The 17,580-nt window shown below is 50.1% G+C and overlaps 8 protein-coding genes across 8 annotated transcripts; 5 read left to right on the top strand and 3 right to left on the bottom strand.

Moving 5' to 3' along the window:
* Positions 1 to 6: 6 nt before the first annotated feature.
* On the bottom strand, positions 7 to 2,380 carry N7517_007206 (putative signal transducer; the record flags this gene model as incomplete). The annotated part of the gene is made up of 2 exons (XM_056724936.1): positions 7 to 365; positions 418 to 2,380. The coding sequence occupies 2 exons, from the start codon at positions 2,378 to 2,380 to the stop codon at positions 7 to 9; spliced, it is 2,322 nt and encodes a 773-aa protein (XP_056581186.1).
* Positions 2,381 to 3,634: 1,254 nt separating this feature from the next.
* On the top strand, positions 3,635 to 3,910 carry N7517_007205 (uncharacterized protein; the record flags this gene model as incomplete). Its single annotated transcript, XM_056724935.1, has 2 exons — positions 3,635 to 3,789; positions 3,811 to 3,910. Coding segments are annotated over 2 exons (255 nt in total), but the record flags the coding sequence as incomplete, so codon positions are not given.
* A 457-nt stretch (positions 3,911 to 4,367) lies between these two features.
* On the top strand, positions 4,368 to 8,015 carry N7517_007204 (putative RNA binding protein Jsn1; the record flags this gene model as incomplete). The annotated part of the gene is made up of 3 exons (XM_056724934.1): positions 4,368 to 4,641; positions 4,707 to 7,555; positions 7,576 to 8,015. Exons 1-3 carry the CDS (start codon positions 4,421 to 4,423, stop codon positions 8,013 to 8,015), a joined length of 3,510 nt encoding a protein of 1,169 aa, XP_056581184.1. The 5' UTR covers positions 4,368 to 4,420.
* Positions 8,016 to 8,668: 653 nt separating this feature from the next.
* N7517_007203 (MT-A70 family) lies at positions 8,669 to 10,120 on the top strand (the record flags this gene model as incomplete). Its single annotated transcript, XM_056724933.1, has 1 exon — positions 8,669 to 10,120. The coding sequence occupies one exon, from the start codon at positions 8,669 to 8,671 to the stop codon at positions 10,118 to 10,120; it is 1,452 nt and encodes a 483-aa protein (XP_056581183.1).
* A 472-nt stretch (positions 10,121 to 10,592) lies between these two features.
* Positions 10,593 to 12,521, top strand: N7517_007202 (Major facilitator superfamily domain general substrate transporter; the record flags this gene model as incomplete). Its single annotated transcript, XM_056724932.1, has 5 exons — positions 10,593 to 10,807; positions 10,945 to 11,454; positions 11,516 to 11,672; positions 11,723 to 12,055; positions 12,138 to 12,521. The coding sequence occupies 5 exons, from the start codon at positions 10,593 to 10,595 to the stop codon at positions 12,519 to 12,521; spliced, it is 1,599 nt and encodes a 532-aa protein (XP_056581182.1).
* Positions 12,522 to 12,808: 287 nt separating this feature from the next.
* Positions 12,809 to 13,608, bottom strand: N7517_007201 (ubiquitin carboxyl-terminal hydrolase; the record flags this gene model as incomplete). Its single annotated transcript, XM_056724931.1, has 2 exons — positions 12,809 to 13,509; positions 13,560 to 13,608. 2 exons carry the CDS (start codon positions 13,606 to 13,608, stop codon positions 12,809 to 12,811), a joined length of 750 nt encoding a protein of 249 aa, XP_056581181.1.
* Positions 13,609 to 14,745: 1,137 nt separating this feature from the next.
* N7517_007200 (putative integral membrane protein) lies at positions 14,746 to 16,123 on the top strand (the record flags this gene model as incomplete). The annotated part of the gene is made up of 4 exons (XM_056724930.1): positions 14,746 to 14,898; positions 14,974 to 15,476; positions 15,533 to 15,597; positions 15,663 to 16,123. 4 exons carry the CDS (start codon positions 14,746 to 14,748, stop codon positions 16,121 to 16,123), a joined length of 1,182 nt encoding a protein of 393 aa, XP_056581180.1.
* Positions 16,124 to 16,295: 172 nt separating this feature from the next.
* On the bottom strand, positions 16,296 to 17,424 carry N7517_007199 (putative mRNA decapping hydrolase; the record flags this gene model as incomplete). Its single annotated transcript, XM_056724929.1, has 3 exons — positions 16,296 to 16,537; positions 16,604 to 17,284; positions 17,343 to 17,424. 3 exons carry the CDS (start codon positions 17,422 to 17,424, stop codon positions 16,296 to 16,298), a joined length of 1,005 nt encoding a protein of 334 aa, XP_056581179.1.
* Between the last annotated feature and the right edge of the window lie 156 nt (positions 17,425 to 17,580).

The raw sequence follows: 17,580 nt of genomic DNA, 5'->3' as shown, positions 1-17,580 counted from the left end.
AAATAATCATGCCTTATCAATCTCCATTGACTCTGGTGCTCGAGTCCCAACCGGGGTGGGTGTCGAAGGAACCTCGAGAGCCATTTTGTCAATCTGCTTCCCTGTAATCGAATCGGCCTGGCCCTCATCCCTATCGATCTGTTTTATTGTACCCGGCCCCGGCTTGCCTGTAAATCGCTCAGGTACTCCACGAGCGGCCTCGGCTGGGCCGACAAAGCATCCAAGCATCGAGCTCCAAATATACCCTTTCGATAGTAGACGGCGGATTTGGCCATACGCGTATGAATTGGCGTAAGGGAGAGCAGTCTCTGGATCGCGGTAACGCGAGGGCAATGAGGTGATGACGCAAAGCGATGACGAGATTTCTATTGCGTGAGGTTAGCCTTACACATTCCTAACAAATCTGATACAACGTACTGGTCAAACGAGCAGGCTTCTTGGCGTTGAAGTACATGCTGTATTTGCGATGGTTGGCGGTCGCATGATCAAAGTTTTCCAAGATCGTAAGAGTGCGTCCCGTATGCTCAATCACTGGAGGGGGTTCTGGTATCTCAGGTTGTGATGGATCTTTCACCATTCCATTTGATAATTGTGATTCGAACTGTAATGCGGATGGTTGGTTTAGGCTCTGGGCTGGAGCGTTTTCGGGCACCGTGGCTTGACTAGATGCTGCAGTGGCCGGGGAGGCTTGAGGGGCCTGTGCAATTGCAGGGCTGATAGTCGTGGCCAATTCAACTGGCCGAGACTCGTCCACTGGCGGTTCTCGTACTGTAGCCCCAGCAGCATGTGAGATAGGGGTCTCTACCGGAGTCGGTTGGGCACTAGCAACGTGCGGGGTGGCCAAGCTTGCATGGCCTGTTGATTCTGGAACTTCTTGATTAATCTTGGCGGAATCTGCACCCGCTACAGCCGCTGGGGGTTGGTCAATATCCATGGCATCGTCGTTCTTGGTGGGGGAAGGGTCAGGCGATCTTTGAGTAGAGCCCTTGCCCGCAGAATCTAATGCATGACGAGACGCTGGAATTTCCACAGCAAAATTGTTCCTCTCTGAACGTTTCGACGACTCCGAAGATTGCCTTTCAGAGGTAGTGGTTTGATCTGGTGCAGAGGGTGATACTGGTGTTTTTGCCTCAACCCCTGGAGCTTTCTTTTCCACGGCATTGTCCTTGCTTTGCTCGGCAGGCGTTGTCATGATTGTCTTCGTCTCTGAAGACTTTGCATCTGGTTGGCTGACGTTCGGCCCAGAAGACACTACGGGGGTGTCTGCATTCTCTGCAGTTGGAGCTGCGGCATTTTCGGGTGGCTTGTTTTCAGGCGTCTTTTGGTCTAATGTGGAGGTGGGAGGAGGTAGAGCGGAATTCGCTGCACCAGTAGTCTCACCTGTATGGAAGTCTGGTGGTGGTTGTGATGTGCCTGTAGTAGAGGCAGGGGCGGATCCAATGATGCTTGCAGACCCCAATGACTTTGACTCTGCCGCAGCCTTCTCTTTATCTTCCTTCTCTTTCTTTTTCTTCCTCGCTTCTTCTTTATCTGCCTTTGGTTTGATGTCGACTTTGCCCACCCGGGTAAGCCGGCCGTTCATCCATGTAGCCACACCACTCCAGTAGGAGATAACCGGACCATCAAGACGGCGATTTTGTAGTGCTTCAATTCTCGCTCGTCTTTCGTCCGCTTTTCTTTTTTCCGACAGCTCCCAGCGGTTCAAACTTTTGCTATTGAGCCGTTCCACTCTTGCAGCCTCCGCAAGATGATCTTCCTGGGTCATCTCTTTCGGTTTCAAGTGTGCCTTCCGCTTCTCCGCCTCCTTCATTGTAGCGATGATGCGGACTCGTTTCTCTTGGCTGTCCTTGAGACGAGCATGCGTAAGCTCCTTGTTGACCATGGTCTGTCGACGCGATGATTGTCGAGTAGGCCCATCCTCCACAGTGGGAATCCATGAGATGCGCTCTGACTTTTTCTTCGGACGAGGAGCGGCGGACATGGAGGATGGGGCGGTAGGATCGATCTTGACTCGTTTGCGCAAGGTCTGGAACCGGAGGTCATTCTGGGCTCTGCGCCTCTTGCGTTCGTCTTTTTGTAGTTTTTGTTCGCCCTCATAGTCGTTCTGCGCATTCGGTCCTTGGTCTTCATCCTCGTCCGACGACTCCAGTAATTCATCCTCTGCGTCAGGGTCTGCCACATCCGCAAACTCATTATCATCTTCGACTTCCTCAAAGAGAAGCGCCAAGTCATCATCCGCAGCGGCCTCAAGGAGGGCAGACATGTGCAGTCCTGCAGTACTCCGTTTCGCGCGCCCTCTGACCAATGACTCCACGGGCATCTCCTCTTCCTCCGAAGATTGTAGCCCGGACGATGGGTCTTCTTCCATAATGTCGGTCATGGTGTTACTGGGGTGGCAGGTGCCTTAAAATGGACGATTAAGCATCGGACGCGAGAAGGTGACGCGCGCGCGACAAACTATGAATTGCGTGTCAATGATAAACGAAAATGTGGAAAATTATAGCATATAGCATGTGGATTCTGCGACGCGATTAAAGAGCTGTTGAAGTGATGGAAAGATACTGTTGCGGGCAAGTTGGCAAGGAGGGTGGCTTGAACAGGTAGTGGCGCGAAAGAAAGGTTGATGCCTCAGGCGAGCAAAAATGATCTGGCCAATGATCTGAACTAACGTGTTTACATTGACCTTGAAGTAACGACACAATATTTCTCTGATGGTTCATTTGGTCCCATCCCCATTGCGTCGTGACTGATACCACTTAACTATTATCCCAGAAATGATAATTCACTCTATTTTGTACCACGATGCCACGAACCTCCCGGTTCTTCCGCTGTACCGAATACTTCTGGAAGCTTGGCGAACACCCTGAAGATCTAGAAAGCACGGGGTTCTTCAAGCTAGCAATCGGCAGATAAAGTCTAGTCTATTTACGACTCTAACAACACAGCCACCATGACCAATCCAAGAGGGCTTCAGGACGCCTCTGGGGAACAAGGACGAGGACACGTACCTGACCCATATCCCTTGCAGCCAAAACAAAATCTTGGTCAATTCTGCTTACATGACTGGTTGCATCAGATTTCATAACCCTCAAGGCAATAACTTCACGTTCGTGATGAGCTTGCTTCATTATCCTGTCAAGGATTCAAGCGTTGAGGCATGACGCACTGGAATGCGGGGCTCTTTTTTTCGTTTCCACTCTCTCTTTTTTAGGGTCATGCCATGAGCGCTTTTCTTCCGAGAGAAAATCTTGAATGGTACTTTTCTAGAGGGTCATGGGGTTATAAATTGGCTTGTATATGTACTAAACGTATAGCTCTTTATATTTGTTGACATCTCATGTCCAACCCAGCATGGGATCTTCCACAAATCCAATCGATGGGGCTGTTGCCTTTGCCAAACGCCTGGAGGAACTGCCGATTCCCGATATTATTTGTTCCCGTTTAAAACATGCAAAGTACTTATAGATGTCTGTCTAGTTACTCATGCACCTTGGATATCTCCCAGAACTCGGTAGAAAATGAAACCAACCAGAGAGTCATAGAGTAAATAGATCCAATTACATTCAATCAATCATATTTCCATATTTAAAAACCAAAATCCATCTGAATCAACAATTGTATTGTGGGTGAAGCTGAAGGAGGGCCCTCCACCAACCACAGCCATCTTCCTCGGGCATCCGGCCAGCTCCCCAACATCTCTTCTCCTTCTTTTCCTCTCCCCTTCTCATCCTCCCTTGACTTCTTCCTCACTTCTCTTTTTCTTCTTCTTTTGATTTCTGCATTCTTAGGGTGAATTCAACTTTCGGTTAGTGTTAAAAGACACTCTCGGAGCGCAACACTAACTCACTTCCAGCCACCTCGATCCCTTTGGACCCGGATCATCCTTTCCATCTTTTATTTCTCAACTTGACGCACTCTGTACCAGACCATCCTTGTGAATTTGCCGTGTTTTTTGAGCCTTGGACGACCATAGAAAAAGGACTTGTCCTTTTTTTCCTTCAGCTCAACTCGATTACTTTTGGACACCCGCAGATTGTCATACACCCCGAGCAAACGGTGAGATTATCATCAAAGGCCCTCGACACAGCACAGTGGTTCTTGCATTTGGAAAGAATAGCTTTCGGTACGAAATATTCTCTCGATTCATCTCGTATGGAATTGCTTTGTCGACCCCTCCCACTTTGCGAACTGCCCCCCAATAGCAAAACACGTATTTTGAACACCAACTAATTTTAATTTCTGTTTCTAGTGTGTCCTTGATTCCTCGGTCTATCCTTATTTCATGTTTCTTATTCCACGCCTTTGAACGATAAAGCTCATTTAAGTTCCGACCTTGCACCATTTTGGCATTCGCGCGGAGGTCATAATTTGGAAGAGATTCGGGCATCGCCTTACTGAAGGCATAAAGTGATAATCCATAATGTTGCCGGTTTCGCGACCTGACGGTCAGATGAATTTCAATTACATCCCAACCACCCAACCCATGTCGGGTACCTCGACGGGGCGCAGCTCTCCCAGTGATCTGGCAGGGTCTGGGAACCCAAGAATGCCATTTGGACCTTCTCCGGGGTCCATTGGCAGTTCGAGGCCGGGGGCTGGCTCCCCTTCTCATGATTTGGCATCACGTCTGTACTCGAAGCGGTAGGTTTGCTTCCCGTGGGACATGAAACCGAGACAATTAGCTGACACATTGACTCTTCTCGCAGAGCCCGTGAAATTCAAGCGCAAGAAGGCATTTCTCCTAGTATCTGGGGACCTCCTACTAGCGGTCATTCAACCCCGCTTCGCGAGAATATCCCCGAATCGCCGAGTCAAGATAGCTTTCCCGATTTGATTCCTACCACCAATGGTTCCATGGACAGCCCTGGCCGCCGAGCTCGCGCTGGAACAGTCCCATCTCGTTTCCCTCCAATGGGCACACTGAATGAGGTGGATCTTCAGCAGCCCTATATGCCGCAGACCTCACGACCAACACCTTCAACTAGTCCCTTTAGGCCCCCCGGTGTTTCCGGGATAGATACAAGTTCCAAGGTTGCGAGTTCAACTGGTGTGCCCAACCCGGCATCGCTATCCCGCCTTCGAGCTGGCTCGATGCCACAGAGAAGCAACTTTTTGGGAGGTGGCGGCCCCTTCGGCCCATCATTGTTTTCAACCACCTGGTCGACAGGTCGTGAGAGAGCTACAACTTTAACCAGCATTCGATCTTCGGAAGGACCGACTTCGCCCAGCCACTCTTCTTTCTCGAGGGATGGACTCGCGGACACCGATGTGAAGACCTTGGATTACTTAGGTCTTGCTGAGACCCCTCAACAGGGAATGGCCTCTCTTGCACGTCCCTCAATGGAAGCTTTGATGCAACAGCAACAGCAGCAACAGCAAGCTTCTGCGCTGCCGCCACTCCTGGCTGAGCTGGCGATGATGAAGAACAATAATCGATTCCGATCATACTCTGTCAATGCGAAGGAGAAGTACGCGGATGACGAGGATCTTGAATATGAGAGCCGTTACTCCCAACTTCCTTCGGGCACCATGACGCCAACCGCCGCTGCAACTGCTGCGCAACTTGCCGCCACACAGGCCCAGATTCACCAGCATAATCTCGCTGTTCAAGCTTTTGCCAGTCATGCCTCTGTCAGCAGACCCAGGGCACGAACTGCTGGCATTTTAGAGGCGCCTCCCCAGCGCTCATCCATCCGCAACTATCTCGCCACGCCTTCCCGCCTTGACAACAGCTTCAGTGCTGCTGATCTGCAGATTCCCGAGAATGGCGAATATGATGAACTGTCTGAGGCAGTTCAGCTGATGCATCTCGGCGGTAACGGCATTCCCGCCATGGTTGGTCGACAGGCCGGCGAGATGGCAGATGAGAACAACCAGGATGGGCCTACCCGGGCACTTTGGATTGGTAGCATCCCCGTGTCCACTACTGTCACGTCTCTGGAAGCCATCTTTGGCATGTACGGAAAGATCGAATCGACCCGTGTTCTAACTCACAAGAACTGCGGCTTTGTCAACTTCGATCGCCTTGACAGCGCTGTGCAAGCCAAGTCGCTGCTCAATGGCAAGGAAATTTTCCCAGGCGCAGGTCCCGTTAGAATTGGTTACGCCAAGGTTCCTGGTGCATCGGCCACCGGTACTCCTGGTGCAAATGGCATCCAGTCGTCTCCCACTCCTGACCCGAACTTCAGATCAAATCTCGCTGCGGCAGATGGAGCGGATCGAGCGGATAACGCTAACACTGTCCCTCAAATTGCCGCTCTGGCTGATCTGTTGCCTGAGATGGTGCAAATCGTGCAGGAATTCGGTGCAAGTGAAGATGACTTGAAGAACATCACCGCAAGCATCCAGACTTCCATCGCGTTCCAAGCTTTCGAGGATGAAATCCCTTCGGTCCAGGAAACGAGCCAGTCCCGGATGTTCGACGCCCCTCGTCTCCGTGACATCCGCAAGCGTATTGATAACGGTGCATGCTCGATCCAAGAGATTGAGGAGACTGCCGAGGCCATGCTTCCTGAGGTTGCAGAGCTAGCCTCCGATTATTTGGGCAACACCGTGGTTCAGAAACTGTTTGAGTTCTGCTCTGAATCCACCAAGGAGCAGATGTTGTCTCACATTGCACCCCACCTCTCCGAAATTGGTGTTCACAAGAATGGAACTTGGGCTGCGCAGAAGATCATTGATGTTGCGAAGACTCCTGGACAGATGCAGTTGATTGTTGATGCTCTCCGCCCTTACACTGTTCCTCTTTTCTTGGATCAGTATGGAAACTATGTCTTGCAGTGCTGCCTGCGATTTGCCAGCCCCTTCAATAGCTTTATCTTTGAGTCTATGCTCAGCCGAATGTGGGAAATTGCCCAGGGACGTTTCGGTGCTCGGGCGATGCGGGCTTGTCTCGAAAGCCACCATGCCACCAAGGATCAGCAGCGGATGCTTGCATCTGCTATCGCTCTCCACAGTGTGCAGCTGGCTACTAATGCCAACGGAGCCCTTCTGCTCACTTGGTTCCTTGATACGTGCACCTTCCCTCGCCGCCGAACAGTGTTGGCCCCGAGACTCGTGCCTCACCTTGTTCATCTCTGCACTCACAAGGTTGCGTACTTGACTGTTCTCAAGGTTATCAACCAGCGTAACGAGCCGGATGCTCGAGACATCGTTCTAAAGGCACTGTTCTTCAGTCCCGGCGATGAAGTTTTGGAGAAGATTCTAAGCGACCAGACATCTGGTGCGACTCTGATCTTCAAGGTCTTGACCACCCCGTTCTTTGACGAGTCTATGCGGACAGAAGTCGTGAAGAACGTGTCCAAGGTTCTCACAAAGCTCAAAGCTTCCCCAAGCCAAGGCTATAAGCGTCTGATGGATGAAGTGGGCCTCTCCTCACGAGGTAGCGGCAGTCGAGAGCATCACCATGGACGTGAGGCGGGCCACTCCACCCCGGAGAAGCCACAACACCGCCAGTCTCGCCACGGAAGCACTGGTTATCCAGCCCAGCCATCCATGGACAGACAGTATAATGGGCAGTTTACTCCCAACACGTTTGGACAGAACCCCGACACCCGTCCTATCTCCGCCGACCAGTCCAACCCCCGCCGCTTGATCCATACTCGAGCAACGGACTCGGAAACCACTTGAACGGTCTTTCCGGTGCAGGCGGATACAGCCAGGAATCCCTGAGCCAGCAACAGCTGCAATACCAAGCCTTCCTCGCCGCCCAGGCTCGTGGTGTTACCCCAGGCTATCCTGGCATGCCGGGCGCCAACTACGGCTACCCGGCTGGCTCGTCCGCTGTGGATAATCTGCGATCTCTGCAGCCACAGCAGGCTTCCCCGCTGTCTGGACCAGGGCAGATGAGCCCCAACCCGATGCTTGCCCAGAACTACCAGCAGTTCAGCCCCGTTGTCAACCCTGCCCAGATGTATCAATATCCTCCGCAATACTACCCCCAGGCACAGCCTGTGCAGGGGCAGTCGGGCGGAGGCCGACGTGGACGGGTGAGTTCATTCTCAGATCGGCCCTAAACCGTGTAATGCGGCAATACTAACGTACATGCCTTTGCGCCCAGCGTTGATCCCATCTTCGCGTATGATTTCTAATCGATCTTCCTGCCTTCCCATCTACATGTATAAATTTTCTTGATCATCTTTTTCTTCTTCTTTATTATCTCCCATTTCTGAAGTTCCTCATGGAGACCAAGCGGGTTTATCTAGCTACGTGTTGTGATTTCACTGTCCTATCTCTTCGCCCTGATCGGACGCTGGATCGCCGGCAGGGGAGAATCGGACCTGGGAGAGGAACTGGATGTGCATGGGGAATCGGTGAAAAAGTCTTGTGTCTCTCTTCTGGGTGGAGGCCCAGTTTTGTATCTTCTTCAGCGTTTTTGAATGACCTTGTATCTTGTGATCTTATGATAGGACTTTTTCTCTTCTGTCTATTGTTTTAAGATCGAGATTTTGGCTGCCTAGTGGAGCATATTGAATTGATTGATGCAGATGTGGAAATTATATCGTAGTGAATGCAAATAAATCGAATATAATTGAATTGAAAAGAATCAACTTTATCAAATCCCCTCCAATATTGAATTTATGAGAGGCTGAGAACTGAAACTTCCACAACTACCCGGCGCAATCTTTTATTTTCCCCATCACCAGCCAGGGGAAAGGCAAGGTCCAATATGAGCAATATTACCAGGGGGGAGACTGCGGTTCTCTTCCAGGATAGAAATATATACCTCCTCGACATCCCACATTCAATTGCGCTCGCGCAAGAAGGGAGGCCAACACGACACCAACAACCAGCCCCAGAATCAAGTTCAGGAACAGAAAAGAGTACACATAGAAAGATACTGAACCTATTTTCATGCGAACCTATAAAAGAGCCATTCCCTTCTACCGAGCCCAAAAAGCCAGCTGCGCTTGCCAAGGTCCTCGATAGCATTCCTATCTCTGAGAGGCGGTTCCACTCGGAACTGATACTGCCACTCGTGAGGGATTCTCTCGAAACTATCAGGGCCGGGTGTCCCCATGATCGCCGATGGTGTGAGGCTCGAGCTGTGCCTAGTGAATCTCACGATAGCACAGCGCCGAATCAGCATCCTCGGAAGCGGCGGAGGGAAAATGATACTACGTGCTTAGAGTCTGCGCAAGATGACCATGTTTCGACTAAAAGTGAACCACCCATAATTCTATCAACTACCTCGCCGAATGACTTCGAGGCTTTATCAGATCTTGCCATTGTCAAGAATCCATCACCAGAGCCTGCAATTGTTAGGGTTGGAAGCTGGCATGGTGAAACGAATTCTCCGTGTGAATATGTGGTCCCACCTGAGTCGAGCTTTGTGCTTTGTACACTACCTCTATTTCAAACTGAAGTCGACCGTCCATCTACATCCAATGACTATCCAATCCCCGGGCTCCCCAAGCACCAGAAATTCAATCTCATCCTCATGGACCCGCCCTGGCCAAACAAATCGGTACGGCGCAGCAGGCACTATCAGACACATCACTATTCTGAGATGGATGTGCTTACTGAAGGATTACGAGATATACTTCGTGTACACTCGCACGATCCCAAAATAAATCAGGGGCTACGACCTGAAACACACACTGGATGCCCGATCCAAAGTGAACAATCTATAGCTGCTATATGGATCACAAATGCGGAAAAGGCCCGGCGAGCAGCATATGAAGCCTTGAGCGGCGCGGGCTTTTCCATCTGCGAGGAATGGATCTGGGTCAAGACTACGTGGGACGGACAACCGATCACAGCACTGGACGGGCTCTGGCGAAAACCGTATGAGATCCTTGTCATTGGCCGCAAGAGTGGCCATAATCTCAATGTCAACGCCAAGGCCAGCAGTACACCACCCCTGTCTCAAACGGATGACCTGACGCGGATAAGTGAGGCCATTACCACGAGACGAGTCATCGCTGCGGTTCCGGACTTGCATTCTCGTAAACCAAACCTGAAATCTATTTTTGAGGATGTGTTTTTCACTGAGGCTGGTCAGCTTCAGGGGTATTCTGCCCTTGAGGTGTTTGCGCGCAACTTGACCGCTGGCTGGTGGGCTGCTGGCAATGAGGTTCTCCGGTTCAATTCCCGTGAATGCTGGGTCGATCTTGGATAGAAGGATGCAGATTGTGCCAATCAGCGTTTCGGGTCGGCCAGGTGCCTTCCGTCGATTGCTTCCAATGCCTTCAGCTGTCAACAACTATTGACTCAGCGCTAATGTGCACGGAGTCATGATACTTGCTTGCACGTCATATATGCATGATACATGACGCATATATATCGAGGTCCTATTCTAGGCGCACTGCATGCTTATTCCACGCGAGTCCATCTCACCCCCGATAACCCCGATCCGCGCGGCATGTTCCGCGCTGACAAAATATAATATAAAAAATTTTTAGTGATTTTTGCTTAAACTAATAAAATGACATCTTGAGTCTTAACTACCATGCCCATTCAGAAAATCAGAAACGTTCACAGGGAACTCTCTTTTATTAGACAAATTAACCCTGTGTGACCCCCTTAAACCGGTCGAATAGACAACATTTTCGGCCCCAAAAGATCTTCTACTTCAGAAGATTCTTCGGAAAATGGCCAAAGACCAAGAGAATGGCTCAGAAGTCGATTCAGAGCGCCCAAAATGCTTCAACAGCACATTCCAAGAAGTTCTCTTCGTCCTAACTGCCACAATGGCCATTGGCCAGCAGTCATTTTTCCAGGGCTGTATTGTGGGAGTAACCGCATCTATTGGCAAGGATTTGCATATGAATGCCGCTGAAATCACCTGGATCAATGCCGGTGCTTCGTACGTATCGTTTTCTATATCTATTTCTCTCCACGTTTTCCCCGGGTTTTATCCAATTTCGATATCGTCTTATCCTTGTATATATCATACAACGTATATCACACAGCATACACAGACTAACAATGAAACCTCAACAGCCTCACAAGCGGTGCGTTCCTACTTACCTTCGGGAAGTTAGCCGACATGTTCGGACGGAAGATACTCTTCATCATCGGCATGGCTGGTTTCACCTTCTCGCTACTCATCGCAGGCTTCGCAACAAATGCCATCTACATGGATGTCTTCTCGGGGATTTTAGGTTTATTCGCAGCCGCTGTCGTCCCACCCGCGGTCGGCGCCCTGGGTGCTTCTTACGAGAAGCCCTCGAAGCGCAAAAACCTTGCCTTCGCCTGCTTCAGCGCGGGAAACCCGCTTGGTTTTGTCGGCGGCATGATCATCTCCGGTGTCGCGGCGCATTTGTATAACTGGCGTGCTTCTTTCTGGGCTCTCGCTGTTATATATGCTATCTTTACTGTTTTGACCGTGTGGACGGTTCCGGCTGATGGGTTTGATAGAACGCCTCTGAGCGTTAACGCTTTGAAGCAGTTTGATCTTCTCGGGATGGTGTTGGTTGTTGTTGGGTTTGCTTTCTTTTCGAGTTCGCTTTCGTATGTTGTCCCTCTGGTGGATTCGACATAGTTTTGGGATTCCCGCTGACGACTTTTATAGTCTCGCTGCAGATGCCCCGGATGGATGGAAAACGGGATACGTCCTTGCTCTGTTTATTGTGGGCTTTTTCCTTCTCATGGCGTTTCTGTATTGGCAGTCCGTTGCTACCAACCCTCTAATGCCTCTTTGGGTCTGGCGAGATCGTAATTTCTCTCTGGTATGTGTGTCCACTTTCTAAGGAAATAAAGATTGAAACTAACTGTTCAGCTCATTGGAACTTGCTGCATTGGCTTCATGGGCTTCTCTGCCGTCAGCTTCTTCCTCTCCCTCTACCTTCAAAACCTGAAGCATATGTCTGCCCTTGAGATCACTGTCCAGCTGCTCCCAATGGTTGTCAGCGGGGTGCTAGTCAATGTCGTCTGCGGTCTGGTCCTGCACCGCGTAAGCAACAAAATTCTAACCGGCATCGGAGCACTGGCGTATACAGTCTCGTTCCTTATCCTGAGCTTCATGACGCAAGAAGCTACCTACTGGGCATTTATCTTCCCAGCGCTAGTTCTTGTCGTTGTTGGTGCCGACATTCAATTCAACGTCACAAACGTACGTTCAATCCCTTTGTCTTTCAATTCCTTGTCTTTATGCAATATGTTCCGTCTTGGGGGTATTGACTAACTTCGTCTAGATGTATGTGATGTCCACCCTCCCACCCTCCCAGCAATCCATCGCCGGCGGTATCTTCAACACCGTCAATAAGCTGTGCAGCAACCTGGGCCTTGGCATTGCTACTTCTGTGCAAAGCTCAGTCGCCCTTAGCATGACTGCCTCCACGCCTGCCATTCGGCCTTACCTCTCAGTTTATTGGTTTGCGGCTGCGGCTTCGGGTGTGTCATTGGTTTTGGTGCCGTTCTTGACGATCGGTAAACAGGGAAATGATGTCCCGCAAGACGTCCGGCTGATTCCCAGCGAGGGGACTGGTGAAGAGGTTGGCGAGAAGACAGCTGTTACTGTCAATACCAATTCTGTGATTTCTTCTGCTGTTGATATCACGGAGCACGAGAAGAGGTAGCCTACTGGGCTGCCTTTTCATTCCGAAGAGGGTCGGCACTGTGATAGAAGAGCAAAATGTGTGCGATATCTGAACACACTAGATATAGCTGGGCATGTATATACATATCTCACATCCCAGTATATCCTACTATTCTTCAGCGGAATGCCAGACACTGACACATATCATTAAATGTACTTAACAACATAACACTGCCTTCAAGGCACAGTTGAAGAAAGACATGTTATCTATACGAATACCAGATCCAGAAACGCCCCCTCGAAAAATAAACCCATCCCCATCTCACTCTAATCAAACAAAGGCCCCAGACTAACCAAGCTAAACCTCAAATCTGGATTTCCACCCTCTGCCTCCATCTTCAAGAACCTCCTAACCCCCAACTCCAACGCAGCCTCACTAAGCGCATCCTCCCTCTCCTTCAATACACCCCTAGCCAAGGGCCCTTTCCTCCTCCCATCCAACTCCCAAAGCGTCCCATCCAGCCCCCGAACAAAAGCAACAAAATGCAAATCAACATTATCCTCCGCCTCGGGCGCAGCCGTATCCCCCAACTTCGCCGCATCAGCATGCGCACTCTCCAGCGCCTTACTATCATAAAGCAAATCCGCACGCTGCACCGGCTCCAACCCCTCCGCTTCCCGGAGCAACGTATCCAAATCCGAGCCGGCAATGACATGTTTCCGGGCCTCGCCGTTCGAGACAGCGTGTAGTAGCCCGATCAGCCCACATGCATTGCGGATAGTTTGTTTGAACCACATTACAGGCTCTGCGGGGCCGGAGCCGGTGTAGTTGTCTTTGGAGGCGTCTTCTGCTTCCCGGGAGGCTTCGTAGGTTTGTGAGACGGGGAAGACGAGGAGGAGGGCATGGGAGGGGCGGGGGACGAAGGCGAGGAGGTCTGGCTCATCGATGGAGAATACATCGGTGAAGCCTAGTGTTGGGGGGAGACCTAGTTGGTGCACTAGGTGTGACATTACTTCGGGGTTGTTTTCTAGGTGAGGGGGTTAGTTTGGGGTTGGGATATGGAGTTGAGGGTCGGACCTAGTGGCACGAAGGCCTTTTGTGTGTGTGGGACGTCGACGTGTGCCATTGTGTGCTTGGTTATGGTGGTGGTTATGGTTATGGTGATGGTTATAGTGGTGTATATGTATGTGTTCAGGATAAGGTGAGGTTTGGGGGCGGAAGGATTGCGGGGTCCGGGAGTTTCCACGTTTTGTAGATTAATTGCTTTAATTGCTTTGATTGCTTTAGACCTTTAGACCTTTAGAGCTTTGATGGATTGCTTTGATTATAGCTTATATTTTAGGTCTTGAGGAATATGACTTCTACTATCATCGGGTTATACTTTCCTAAATTATTTGGCAATAAAAACCTGGAAAGCTGGTCGTTTGTTTCAGATGTGTTTGCAATGTTTGCAATATGTGCAATGTTTGCAGATACTTTTAACCATGACAGGTAACTAACTATATTAATAGCAACAGATCCGAGCCCTAATTTAATTTCACTACTGCATTGACCTCCTGTGTTGTAGTAAGATCGCCACACACAAAGGAGTTAATCACCGAGGTTGGTCCCCGGGACCGTTAGGACAATGTCAAAGCTATACGCTAAATTCGCGGCAAGAAACTCTTTGTTTCCAAGACAAGCTAGTACACGCCCTTAGCGTCATCTCAATCATGATCGCCACTCTATTTGCTCAAAATATCAACCAGTCCCGGTAGTGATTGACACATCGGACCCATTACCAATTTCGGACTGCCAGGAAAGTGGGAACTCGGCCAAGTTAAACGAAGCTAGACCTAACGGCGTGAACTAGCTTTCGCGAACCCCCTGCCGAGAACTGCCCAAAATCAGACGCGGATTTCTTCATAGAAAAAGTCCGTCTTCTTGGCGGTCCACACCACATGCATACTCGGCAGTCTTAAATACCCTATATGTTAATTTATATCCCGTCTATTTCACGATCGACAGGGAGTAGAATCCGCGGCTCTTAGTTAATACTTCCGCGGACAATGCCATAGCCGTGTCGATCTCGAGGTTAGCGCCCAAGTTTTTCTACTAAAAAAGTGCCTTGAAAAAAAAGTCAAAGGCTAAAAGGTTCTAGTTCTCTCGCCCCTGTATTTTGTAAGGTTTTCTGCGGGTCCTCCAGGGCTGTCAGGAACGTTCTTAATAAGAATCCTTCTCCCCCACATTCGAATCCTTCCGGCAATGTCAAGCTTTTGCCGATATGACAGACGAAAAGCAAAGAAGTACGGCGGTTCAGACCGTCGCCGCAGTCTTCCTGCCCATCGCCACTATCACGGTGATGCTGCGCATCTATGTGCGCGGCTGGATCGTTAAGGCATTTGGATGGGATGATGGGACCATGGTAATTGCACTGGTATGTTTCACTTTGAATCCTTCATTGAATCTTGAATCCTTCCCGTGATAGAGATCTAACAAATTCAATCTACAGTTATTCTACGCCATGTTCTGCGGAACCATGATCGGAGGCTCGATCTATGGCACAGGCTATATGCTCGAACATCTCGCGGTCGACAATCGTATCATGGCAATGAGATACTGGTGGCTCTGCGAGATCGCCTACTGCTTCGCCTCGGTTGGATGCAAGATCTCCGTCTGCATCTTCCTAATGCGCATCACTATCAGACCCCTCCACATCTTCATCCTCTATACCGTCATGGCCTTGACCGTCATAGCAGGCCTGGTTTTCATGTTCCTCATGCTTCTCCAGTGCAAGCCACTGGAATACTTCTGGACTCGGCTGGCCGAAGATCCTACGATCCAAGGCTATTGCATCGATATGAGCATCATCGTCAACATGACCTATGTCTACAGTGCATTTGCCGCACTGTGTGATTTCACCGTCGGCATATTGCCCATCTTCCTCGTGCGCAAACTTCACATGAAGCGCCAGACCAAGATCGCCGTCATGGGTATCTTAAGCATGGCTTGCATGTATGTTGTTTCACGTTTCCGTACTAGTTCCAGGTTGCTGACAAGATATTCTACAGTGCTTCATCGGCGGTTATCGTCCGTGTTCCCTTTGTCGAATCATTCCGTGACCCTGATTTCCTCTGTATGTTCCTCCTCCCAAATGGTGAAGACATGAGGATTGAACTAACCAAATCCCCCTCATTCCAGACGCAACATATCAAATCGCCATCTGGTCCAATGTCGAAGCAGGCCTCGGCATTACAGCCGGTAGTCTCGCAACTCTCCGACCCCTCCTACGCATCTGGACGGGCTCTCGCTCAGACCCAGATTACTCCACTGGATTTCCGGGTGGACGCTCACGGTCTGCCTCGCGCCAGCTGGGCGGCGGTGAGAACCGGCCTTTTCCTTTAGGCTCATTGGATGAGAGCGTGCAGTCTCACTTGAGACCGGATAAGCTTGCTGTCACTGTCACGACGATCAAGGGCCAAAGGGATCATGATGATATCTATGGCACGAGCCCGAGTAGCAGCGAGGAGAGGTTGACTATTGACCGGCCCTCACCTCGGTTGCCGAATGATATGGGGCTGGGGATTCATCGCACGTTTGAGGTTACGCAGACTTCGACGGATAGGCATGATGCTGAAAGAATTGCGATGGAACATGTATAATTGATCGACGTATATATATGACTTGGTAAATTTATATTAATACCTTATTATCATCATTCTTTTCGGGGGATGTATAATGTAATGCTTTCTAGTGAGGATGAATCGTGAATAATGGTTATACTTGATTCATTCAGTCATTGGAACTTTTGATCAATATGTACTTGAGATACCTCTATTGACCAGGCTGCTTTCCCCGCTTCAACGGCTCGAAAATACCCGTCCAAAGCTCATTAGCCTCGCCCAGGAAGTATGTCAAATCAACATCAGCCAAACTAGGATCCCCATCTCCAGGCATAGTCTCAAGCTGCGAGATCAAGTTCTCCAGTCCAAAAGCCTTACCCGTTGCCTGCGTCGCTCCAGCTTCGAGCATAACATTGACAACATGGATATGGAAATGGTAGTAGGTCGGTTGATCTGCGAGATTCAAAAGTCAGCCAAAAGAAATCCCCCAACGCAATGCAAGTCCAAACACAAACTCACAATGAACATAAAGCTTAATCTGATCCTCCTCCAAACCAGGATACATAGAAACCGTAGCCTCAAGCACCCTATCCCTCAAATACTTCAACCAAGGCACAAAACTCTTCTTAAGATCCCTCAAACTCCAAATATCCCTTCTCTGCACCAAAGCCAACAAATGCAACGACCCCATACTCTTCCGATCCCAGTTCAAATCAGGCAACATCAAAAACCCATCTTCAGGCCCGTGTCCCTCATCCCGCATAATCACATCCTCTTGCTCAGTCCTGCCCTCCAGGATATTAAAAACCCAGTTCAGTCGCCCTTCCTCGCGCTTCGCTTGCATGTACGGCCGCACGTGCGTGCGGTATATCTCCGCGGTCTCGGTTACCATGCGCAGCTGCTGGTCTGAGTACTTCTTGATGTGCTGTGCTGTGCATGGCCAGATGAGGTTGAGTTTGAGGTCTTGCTGCGGGTGGGTGGCGGCTTCGGCGGGTGTTGGATCCGTGGTGTTGCCGCTTGATGAGGCTAGGTACCAGCGGTAGATGTCGTTATCGCCTAGGTTGTTGATTCGGGAGATTGCGGCGTGGAAGGCTTGGAGTACGGCAAGGGATTCGGTTGCGAATGCCGCTCGCTCGGCTATTAGGATGCCTTGTGTGTTGTCGATTGTGCCTAGGAGGGCAATTCGTCGGCCATTTTGGTCTGGAGGGGGTTTTTTAGTTTATTGATTGCTGCGGGGAGTGGGGTGGATGAGTCGTACCTTGTTTGAGGAGCTTGCTCACTTGGAATTTGGTGATTAGTGCTTCTGGAGCGATCTTGTCGGCGTCTGGGAAGTCGGCCATGTTTGGAAGCTTTCAATGTTGGAGTGTAGGGAAGTTCAAGATGTTCTGTACGATTTATCCAGCTTTATCTGGTGGGGCGGTCAGGCTTATCGTTTTGGTGTAGATCTATGAGATGGATTCTGTTGCAGTGCCTTGAGAAATCATTTTGTTGTTAGA

Source organism: Penicillium concentricum (assembly GCF_028827145.1).
Source record: "Penicillium concentricum strain IBT 3081 chromosome Unknown utg000002l_segment0_segment0, whole genome shotgun sequence".
Taxonomy (NCBI): Eukaryota; Fungi; Ascomycota; class Eurotiomycetes; order Eurotiales; family Aspergillaceae; genus Penicillium; species Penicillium concentricum.
The sequence above is the reverse complement of the archived record's forward strand: the minus strand, read 5'-3'. Positions and strand labels throughout refer to the sequence as shown.